The 11,351-nt window shown below is 41.6% G+C and overlaps 1 protein-coding gene across 1 annotated transcript; it reads left to right on the forward strand.

Annotated features, from left to right (window-relative positions):
• Nucleotides 1-239: 239 nt before the first annotated feature.
• LOC149859677 (pulmonary surfactant-associated protein A-like) lies at nt 240-5,610 on the forward strand. Its single transcript, XM_090057296.1, has 4 exons — nt 240-409; nt 1,590-1,709; nt 3,061-3,138; nt 4,862-5,610. Exons 1-4 carry the CDS (start codon nt 247-249, stop codon nt 5,236-5,238), a joined length of 738 nt encoding a protein of 245 aa, XP_089913422.1. The 5' UTR covers nt 240-246; the 3' UTR covers nt 5,239-5,610.
• The last annotated feature ends 5,741 nt before the right edge of the window (nt 5,611-11,351 follow it).

Raw genomic sequence — 11,351 nt, forward strand, 5'->3', positions numbered from 1 at the left:
GCCCATTTATTTAGTACTTCCTTTTGCAAGGCACTGCATATTAATTAACATGTAAATGAGCCCACACATTCACAGTCTTACTGTAAGTAAAAAAATCAAACCTGAATTGAAATCTTTTTTTAAAACAAAATTTGAAGTGAAGAGTTAATATTTATTAGGTATTCCTAACAGGAAACCCCAAGCTTCTATTTTTCTCAGTCAACCATTGCATGATAAATATTTTACTGTTTGTAGCTGTCTTGAACAATGTTGCTGCCCCAGATACTTGGAGCAGTGGTTGCTTTCTTAGTGGCATGTCATGCTGAGGAACACTGTACTGGAATTCCTGGAATCCCTGGCACCCCAGGAACCAATGGATTACCTGGAAGAGATGGAAGGGATGGTATGAAAGGAGATCCAGGCCCACCAGGTACCTGAAACAATTATCTCCTACATTTACTCAAGTTACAAGCTGTACTTTGTCCGTCCACTGGGTGAAATAAAATTCTTCCCTAACTCTCTCTCATTTTTTTAATCAACTGTTTGTCCAGTAGTGTGAAACAAGGCTATATGTTTTTAATTTAATATACAATGGAATTTCATAGTGATTTTTTGCTGACAGTGGAATAACCCTGCTGTTCCTATTTGTATAGAGTTTTTGCTAGTATGGCAACTTCCAGTGGTGAATAGCTGAGGAGATAGAAAGGCAGAAAGTAAATGTTGGGGAAATGTAGGCAGCACACCCTGTGAAAACGAGAGGAGAAAAGCAGCTGTTGAACTGGACAGAAGGATGGGGATCTAAAGGAGGAAGAGAGACAATTAGACGTCTTTCTTTCAAGTATAGTTTCCTTGCAGGAAAATCATGGCTTTCAGACCCTTTGTAGCACACTTTACTCAGCTGATCTATAGTTCATGTTTACTTGGGGGCATGCAGAAAATGAGCTGAAAAGTGACCATTGGGTAGAAACTGCTGCAACTGCCAGGATTCCCTTAAAATAGGGAAGTATCTGGAGCTGTGTGCTGGGCGGGGTTCAGGTGGGGTGTCAAGGATCCTATTGATCAGTGAATCATAGATAGAGCCTTTTTCCTTCTTCTGTTACAATTTCCTAGTAATATATTTTGTAAATTCTCAACAAAAGCATTTTAAATAAATGTATAAATGTTAATAACAATACTATTAAGAATAGTAATTAATTAAGAGTTAATTCATCAGTAAAGAAGTATAAGCAAGTGTCTTTCAGAAGCTTCTAGTAGACTTCTGAAGCATGTGGCTATGAACATCAGTAATATTTTAATACATACTCTGTGCAATATTCTTAGGAGAACAGGCAAGAAGCTTTCTCCAGCTTCGGTACTTAAGACAATCAAAAATTCCAGTGATTCAGATTCTGAAGGTTGCTCATTCCAGGGAGAGAGCATTCTGCCAATGCTATGCTTCCAGACTTCACCAGATCTTGAGGCAGTAATGAAGTTATTACAAGTGTAATGCTGTCTATGTCATAGCAAATCAATTGCTATGAAAACATGTTTAATCTGATTTTCTCATAAAAAATGTGTTGATTTCCAGGAAGTTTTACAGGTCTTTTTATTCCTGTGTTTCTCTTTTTCAGGTTCTCAGGGCCCACCTAGTGGCATGATGGGTCCTCCTGGAAGAGATGGGCTTCCTGGGTTAACAGGGCCCAAGGGTGACCAAGGCGAGAAGGGGGAAAGAGGGGAGCCTGGACAACAAGGTAATAAAGATAGTTTTTCATTAACCAGAACAATGAACAATTCTGATTTATGCCAAGTAGTTCAGGAAAAAGAAACTCCATCTATTAAAGCATAGTTCCAATCCTGAAAGTAACTATGGGTTTGTGCACACATAACACTTAGATGGATCGAAGTAGGGTTAGGTTGATCTAAGTGCCTGAGGAGGTGAACTAAGTTAGACCTGGAAGTGGTGAGCCTGATCTAACGATGAGCTGTACCCATTCAGAGTATAAACACAGAGCTATGCTCTTCCTACCTCCAGCATCCCCCCCAACCTGATTGGGCTATTTAACTCCTGACCCCACCCCCATCCCCAGATAGAGAACTCCTCCTCCACCAACCTACCAACTCCCCTGCCCCCACAGATGCACTAGCCAACTTACTTAGATCAGGTTCCCAGTGCAGCTCCAAGCACTAGCATGTGTATACATGTCATGCCTGATCTGTGATCTCATGGCTTAAAGTAAATCATGGGATCATAGATCTGGTATGGTGAACGTGTGAATGTGCCCCTTGTGAAAGTGACACTTTTATCTTCAGATGATCAGTGACTGGACTCAATCCAACCTTTATTAACTTCACTGACTAAATTGTCATCCTTTTTACAAATGCAGAGCCACTGTACCTCAGAGAATAAGGACTCCACTTCTTCTGTGCAGCAACACATTCCTTTACCAAATTCCATTCTGCTACCCCAGTGATTGCAGTGGGAACCTGCAAAACCTTTATTACTCATGATTATTTATATGAGAAGGAATACAGTTTGTCTCTTAGTTCCCATGTTAGACTGGCAGTGTTGGGAATATTTAAAAAGTTTTTACTTACAAATTGTGCATATGTCACATAGGTTCTGTGGAACACCCTCGATGGAACCCTCCAATAACAATTTTAGAGAGATTAAATAAGCAGATTTTCACTGTAAAATTATGAGAGGTGCTTTTAACTGAAGCAGCAGTATGAACAGATAATAGAATTCCCATTCTGTAAGTACTGCAAGAAAAAAAAATCCATTGTGGCCATTAAGTCACAAACTGCATAATATCAAAATAAGCAACTACTCTTCAAAAGTTTCAGGGGTCATTATAAAGAAAAAACAATCTTTGATTTTTAAAATATTTTAATTTTTGTTTTCTTTATATAATATACAGGGAAATATATAAATATTAATAAAATGTATGTAATATACACAGAACCAATTTTTCCACTAGAGAAAATAACAAAAACATATATCAAACCCAATACAGTTTGTTAATTAGTCATATACACTGAATTGTATCTGTCAATGGGGACCATTTTAGCCTAACTGTACAAATATTACTTTTTTACCTGTAGGACTACCTGCTTCTCTTGACACTGAATTACAAGGTATCTTAAGTACCTTAAGACATCACATTGCTGCACTTGAAGGAGGTAAACATTTTTGTTTTATTTTTGTCCTCAAAATTTGTTTTAAACATAGTGTACAAAATAAACCTTGAAAACCCAACTTATACCAAAGTAAGCAACATTTTTAATGTTCCATTCCAAAACACAAATTATTCTTTCTGCCACCACTTAAATAAGGAAAGAGTAATTTTTATAAAATGCAAGAAGAGGAAAGATAGCCTTGTTGATAAGGAATGAGCCCTTAAAAGAGATTTAGGTTCGGGACCTACTGTTCCATATATTCCCTCTGTGTCCTCTTGCAAGACATTTATGACCATAGGACCGCAGCATGCATATATAACTTATGAGCAGTAGATCCAGGACTGTAAGCAGTATATCCACTTCAGCACAGCAGTGCACCCAAGCTAATGTGCACTGTTCCTCAGCAGAATTAGTTAGCCAGTGATTGAAAAACAATATGACTACAGGATTTCTAGGTCCAGAGTTAGTGTGCAGAGCTAGCTCAGGGTAGTGGGCAACACCAGGGATGGTACTTAGAACAAGAATAAAGTGCTGGACTTTTTACACTGGAAATGCATAGGCACAGGGTAGAAATGATCAGATAGTATGTTGATAAATGGGATATACAGGCCTCTATAGAACAGAACAGAAAGGGATTAAGGCTAGTACAAAGAAACCTGCTGTACTCATCTCAAACATAGACTCATGCATAGAAGATGTAATAAACTAAAGAGTTACACATCAACAGACGTGCTCTTCCTCTTGCTTAACATGTTGCTTTTTCAGAGTAGTTTTCCTTCACCAGGAGCAGCAGATTAAGATGCTGCTCCCACTCTGAGTCTAATCTGCAAATCTAATCAGTGTGGAAAATAAACTCCCTTGGGCCTAACTCTTCAAGTTGGTTAATTACAAGGAGGATCAAGATTTACCCATGGTAACGTGTGTAGCCCAACTCTGTTGAATCAGAGAGCCTCTCAGGACAGTACACATAAACAAAACTCCCTATGTGAAAAGCAGGAATCCCCAACAGGAGGCTGCTCAGGGCCATTTCTAGCAATAGGACACCCAAGACAAGTGCCCCATTTTCTTCTCTAAAAGGAGAAGCGATCTGTGGGGATATAACATAGGACCAGATTTCCCCAGAGTAGCAGGGATATTGGAAGAAATATCATTCTAATTTATGAAACCTTATTTTTTAAAAATATCAGTCTAAAATGTTCAATGTCCCTGACATATTTATACTTACTGTGTTGTGTATTACATAATATCCATGGGATTTCATCAAACACAGGCACTTGTATAACACTAGATCAGATCCTCAGCAGGCTTCAACTACTGTGTGTAATGTAATCATTTAAGTTGGTAGGAAAATGGGGCGAGGTATCACAAAAGTTTTGTCAAAGTTTCTTTTCCTTTGTTAAAAAATTAAAAAATAAAAAAAACTGCTTGTTGAGGCCTGAGCAGGGCTGGGATTCCATGTAACAGAGATACTAGGTTGGTAATAAATGATATTAAGCAAAGAAGTGCTGAAAACCTGACTTGCTAAAATTGTGAGAATACCACCACCTCCATTCCCTCTCCTTTCTTCTGCCCTCTTCTCTTTTTCCCCATCTCCTTCCTCTTTATTTACCCTATTTCACCTTTTTCTTTCATCCATCTCCTCACAGTTTTTTCCTGTACCTTTCCAAATAGTTATAGTGTAAAGAAGACAGAAACAACTAACTAAATGTTTCTCTTTAATTTGTAGTCCTTGCCTTGGAAGGGAAAATTACAAGAGTGGGAGAAAAAATGTTTGCTACCAATGGAAAAGAAGTTGATTTTGCAGCCGTATTAGATGTGTGTGAACGAGCCGGTGGCTCTGTTGCAGCTCCCATGAATGAAGAGGAGAACAATGCTATTCTAAGTATTGTGAAACAATTTAACAGATATGCTTACCTGGGCATAAAAGAAAGTCCAATCCCAGGTGAATTCAGTTATATGGATGAGACACCCCTGAATTATACAAAATGGCATCCACATGAGCCCAATGGTAAAGGAGCAGAAAAATGTGTAGAGATGTACACTGATGGGGGCTGGAATGACAAGAAATGTAATTATTATCGCCTCACAATTTGTGAATTTTAAGCTCTAAATGGGCCTGTCTATACATTCATTAATGTGCAGTAGTTACTGTGCATTTAATTTAGTATTTTCTTACTGAAGTACTAACTAAATGTGCAATAACTCGTGCTACCACACAGTAGTGCTGGCATGTAGTTTTTTGTGTCATTTTTTGAACAGTAACCTAATAACACTGTGCAGTAGCATATTAGCATGGTTTTTGACCAGCATGCTACTGCACAGTGTTATTAGGCTACTGCTCAGTAAGTGTGTTGTGTAGATGCACCCACTGTCTCAATTATTTGCAAGTGGGGAGGCCATGCAGTACACCCATATTTGTCCATATATAATTTCTATGATTAGTCTATATGAAGAAAATAAAATCAGTGAAATCAAGCTTTGATATTTTCCTTTCTAATAGTTATTAGGGAAGTAGTAGTTATAAAGGGTGATTGCCTTTAATACTGTGTCCAGTTTGAGAGGGTTCATTGTAAACATTCTGCTGTGGCTCGCCAGGCTGGAGGAAGAACCAGGTGAGGAGTCTGGGGTTCACTCAGTGCTGTAGGTTTGTTATAGCAACATGCCTGGATATGCAACAGTATCATGTCAGAGGAACTGATCTTATGCTTGGAAAGTCAGTACTGGGAAGGGTGAGTGGGGCTTCACCCACAGGTACCTAGTTAGAGGGGATGCCGGTATGGCCCTCTTCCCCCAGGAGTCGTAAGACAAGTAATCTAATGAGAGTTCAACAGTCACCACGCTTTGTGTCTATCATGTTCAACTACATGTTTTCATGTTATCACCTCTATGCCCACCTCCGCTGTATTATACACTCCTGTGCCACCTTCGCCCTAGCAGTTGATCTTACGTGCCAGGGGCCCATGTGCGGAACCCAGAGGGTACCTCGGCGGACTTCAGGGAGACCCTCTAACTCTTTTGCCGTGGCTTTGAATGGTTCTTCAGTGGAGGGGGTCTCCTTTCAGGGTGCCTCCAGGGCCATCACACGTCTAGGCAGACATTCATGGGGCTCCAACCTCCCCTACATCCCAGCCATGCACCACCCTTTTTGAGATGGGCCTCCAAGTCTATTCGCGGCTAGCCCCTGCTGGTGTGCTCCCTGGTCTCCGTATTGCCTCTCAACAGAGACCACCCTAGGCCCTGACCAAACTCTGGTGGGAGGGTCTGGAGACCCTTTGCTTTCGGGTTTGTCTTCTCTGGTGCCCTTAGCCTTCAGGGCCTGCTGGCGGTAGCTCTCAGTGTGTTCTTGCATGGCTCCTCTCTCCCCTTTTATGGGGTCCTAGCCACCCTTGCCTGGTGCTACAGACTCCACTAATCTACCCTCACAAAGGGGTCTGAGATAAACAAGCCCTAAAGAGGACCACTGTCAATACCTTGATCCTAAATCCCTTTTCCCTGAAACACTTGACGTGAAGCAAAATGAACAAAGCCACCACCATGACTACTAGTGAGGCATAACAGAAAAGAACAACAGAAGGGAGAATGCCAAAGGAAACAGCGTGCCCATAGAGCTCCATACACCCTTAGCCCTCCCAATGCCCTTAGACTAGGGCACCCTCTGGGTTGGGACCCATAGTTTCACCCCAGCCGGGGTCTCTCTCTCTCTCTCTCCCCTAATCAGGGCTGCGACCCTGCTGCCTGTAATTAGGGCTCCCACACCGGCTCTCCCAGGGGTCGCTGCGGGTCTCTCCACCAGCTCCTTCATCCCCCGTCGGGCTTCTCCAGCTCAGAGTTCCCCTCTGCTCCTGCTACTGCTGCCACCTTTGCTGGCCTCTCTGCCAACATCTTAAATCCCCACCAGTCTTCCCCAGTTTGGGGATCTTTTGCAGCTCCCGCTGCTGCTGCTGCTGCTGCTGCCACTGCTGCCGCTGCCACCACTGCTGACTGCAGCAGCTGGATGCCTTCTGCCCAGTGTTTCCCCATCAGTCCTCTCGTCCTCGGCATCCCTCCAGTACCTTTGGGGCCGCTCTTTATCTCTGCCAGGTGGTGTCTCTTCCTGACATCACCCAGTCCCAGCTGGATATAGGCACGGTTAATGAACTGCGTGGGCGGTTTCCCACCACACATTTCCTTGTTCCTCCTGGCTCCTGCAACAGGTACCTTGGGGTTTTCTTTTCTTTTTTACTTTGGACTGGGGCTTGCCTGCAGCTTCCCTCTCTCCTGGTCCTGTGCCCCTGGGACAACCTCCCATCAGTATTATTTTAAAAAAACCAACAAACAAACCAAAAACTCTGTATATTCTACTACCATGTGTTGAGGATATGTTTACTACTCTAAAAAAATTGTTCTACAAGTATACAAGGTGCATAGTCGCCTCTCATATGAACAATATATAACAGTTTCTGACATGTCGCCTGTTATATTTAAAATCACAATACAAATTTAGAACTTAGATTAAATGGACCCTGAATGTCGTTCTATTTTACTTTCTTTCTGTTCTTCACAAGTATAATTCCTTATTTAAAAAAAAAAGGATAAGTAACATTTTATGATCTCACAGACTTATTTAATTTATTATGCAAAACCTTTTTATATGTACATGAGAAAGAATCATCCATATCATTAAACACATAACATAAGAACATTCCTTAAGTTTCCATTTCTATATGAAAGCATCTGTCAAAGAATATGCCATATGAATTGGATATATTCTTCTTTTAAATTTTAATGGGGAGCAATGGAAATATGCTGAATTCCTTAATGACTAAAGAAAATCTAGCCAAAACAAACTGTAAATCAATCAGGTAAAACTCTCAAATGTCTTGTAATTACCATGCCAGTCTACTACTCTGAGAGAGCACTTCTGAGGCAATACATCCTCAGAACTGAAAGCAGGGTTTTGTAACAGGAACTCATGTACAAGCTTAACTTGCTTAACATAGCTACATCACCCAAAATACTCAAGCACACACAGATGTACACTCATTCTGGTGTCATTTGACACCAATGTTAGTGGTGTAGATGATGCTAATACTGAGAAAGGAGGGGAATTATTTAGAACTCAGCATGATGGGTGGAAGCTAAGCACTAAAAAAATGTAGACTGAGCAGTAGGAAACATTTCCAGATCTTGAGATCTACAAGAATAAAGGATGGTCACCTGAGAAAAGTGGTCAAAATCCCATTATTTCATACTGGGCTGGAGAAGACCGCTTGAAGGTACATTGTCTTGACAACCAGACTACCAAGTGACTGTTATCTATTTATAGTAGTTTCATAGTTTCATAGTAGCTAGGGTCAGGAGGGACCTGAACAGATCATCACGCCCGACCCCCTGCCACAGGCAGGAACGAATGCTGGGTTCACAAGACCCCAGACAGGTGATCGTCCAACCTTCTCTTGAATTTGCCCAAGGTAGGGGCAAGGACCACTTCCCTGGGAAGTTGGTTCCAGATTTTGGCCACCCTAAGTGTAAAACATTGCCTTCTGATCTCTAACCTAAACCTATTCTCCATCAGCTTATTACCATTGTTTCTTGTCACCCCAGGTGGTGCTGGGGAGAAAAGGGCTCTACCTATTTGCTGTTGATCTCCCCTGATGAGTTTGTAGGTAGCCATATGTTTGACTCCCCAATTTCAAATTCTGTCTATGTCAGTCTTTTCAACCAGGGTGCCTGAGCACCTTGGGTATCACAAGATCCTTTGAAGGGTTCTCTAGGAAAGGTAAGGAGATATGCAAGTTGTATAGAGATAAGCTGATAAGGGTAATTTCAGGCTCTTCCTGCCTACCTGCTCCCTTGCCACCACTGCCTGTCTCCTCTGCAAGGAGATGGGACCTCAAATAATTAAACTGGTTTTAGAACTAGTGGTGTTGCTAAATTGACAAAAGTTATCAAGCAGTCCCTTGAACGTAGCAAGAGATGCCTTGAGTCTAAGAAGGCTGAGAACCAGTGGTCTATGTCCTGCCACATTACACATGAACAGATTAAAAGCAAACAAAAAGTATTTGTCTTGGGCATTCCCAGTAATGGCTGCTCTAAGTGTCATGTCCAGCCCCAAAACTAGGAAGCAAGGCACTATCTGTCCTGTAAAAGTTCAGGGACCAGAGAGAGGAGCAAGAGTAGCTAGAAGCAGGGATGGAGAGCAGTGGATTACAGGAGACGGGAGTCAGGTAGACTGAATAGGAACAGAGATTGAGAGGAAGGGATGAGGCAAAAGTGTCTTTAAAACACACATGTTCCAGAATTTCTAATTAAACACAAAAGTCTTCAGGCTGTGCATGCTGAAAGGCTGCCTGGTCTTGGGTAATGCTTTTTTCCAGTGCTAAATTGGTGCTAAAAGTGACAAAGTTCCTTTTGTGCTAGGCATAGACATATATCAGAAAAGCAAGTGAAGATAATCCTGTTGATACCCAGTGAGTCAATTCTCTCTGTCAGGTTTAGCAGAAGCAGCCTTTGAGATGTGCTGATTTTTCTGGAATGCTTTACTGAAAACACAACAAGACGCTGGCAAAAACTGGTTTGAAAGGCTTTCATGGATTCTTGGAATATTCTACTGGCCTACTGCTATAAACATTTGATACATATATGTAGCCCGGGTGGTGTGCAAGTGGTACACCCTTGTTAGAAATATTATTGAAAATGCATTATCAATAGTGTTGTTAGAACAGCACAGCTGCCAGCTCTCCCTGGTGGGAGGAGAAGGTTGGAGAAGAAGCTACTAAGGGCTCTTTGTATTAAGGTATCACTCTCTCTCTGTTTTGCAAATTTACTATCTCTTTGTTACAGTAAAGCATGTACTCCTTAGCGTTCTCATGCAGATAAGAGTAAATTGCAATTTTTAATGGTCCTGTCCTTGGGGCAGAGAAGGTTTGAACTTTTGGTAACCTAAAGTACTTTCTGAGCAGGCACAATTAGCTAATGCATATAAGCCTATCCGCCCCGCATACTTAAGTAGTTAATTATAATGCACATGCGACGGATGACGTGACGTCATTTCATATATGTTTGTATGAACCGGAAATGAGTTGTAAGAGTTCCTGCTTCTGCACACGTGCTCAGGAGAGAGGGGATAAAGCCTGCTAAGAAGTGTTCCCCGCGGGCAGAGTGTGGTCTTTTGTCTTCTCTCTGACCCTATTTGCAAATATACCTTTTGTGTTGCTAATAGAGTGTGTCTGAGACTGAGAGTTCTTCGCCTCCCGAGAAACAAACCGCAGCCATTTCTGCAACACCCTCTTCAATTGAAGCAAAGGTAGTGAGTGTGAGTGTGCTGTGAGAGCGTGACTGCCTAGCTTCAGGCCAGCTTGCCTCCCTCCCCTACAGAGCAGAGCAGAGCAGAGCAGAGCAGAGACCAGGGACACTCAAGTATGTTTAACTATTTACAGATTTAATTTTACAGTGCAGTGTCAATAAATTTATAAAACATGTACATCTACCTAGATAGCTAGATAGCTAGATAGATATACTATTTACAAATATATGTTCACAAAACTCTTGTTCAACAATAACTTGTTAAATGTAAGTCCAGGCAATCTCAGCTGGATATGGCAGATAAAGGTACTATATCAGCATAGGCCTTGGCCCTCTTTGGTTTTCCACTTAGTGTACAGCTCCTACCCCCAGCAGGCTCTTCAGGCAGCAGGCAGGCAAGGGGCAATCAACAGTAAAACACAGGTTAAACAGTAGGTCAGCAGACAAGACCCTGCAGGGATAAATCACTGTCTAAACATATATAAGTTTCAATAGGACTCAACACATAAAAATTCAAAACATAAAGATAACAAATACAATGAAAGCAAATATTGAGTAAGGGTTGCTCTAGCAGGGCCTTAACCAACTGGAGCACTAGAAGGCTAAATAAGGCAGCTCATAATCATCTCATAATACAATATTAAGTATGCAAGTTTTGAGCGAAGGTCCCAACAATATAAGGAACAAGGACAACAACAATGATACAGCAATTGTGCCCCAAAGAAGGAATTAAACCAGGGGAAAAGAGCAGGTTACCATAAAGAAATACTATCTTCTTCCTCTAAGCCACATGACTAGCGTGGCTCAGTTACCATGGAGCCAGCCCCTTAAATCTCTCTGCCACAAAGGGGTTGTCCCCTCTTCATTGTGGGGTTTCCCTTCAATCACCAAGAGGGGAAGGCCCCTCTTCTCCTGTGGAAATCCTTATCTCC

This window comes from Crocodylus siamensis, chromosome 7, assembly GCF_052110815.1.
Source record: "Crocodylus siamensis isolate JL-2025a chromosome 7, ASM5211081v1, whole genome shotgun sequence".
Classification (NCBI taxonomy): Eukaryota; Metazoa; Chordata; order Crocodylia; family Crocodylidae; genus Crocodylus; species Crocodylus siamensis.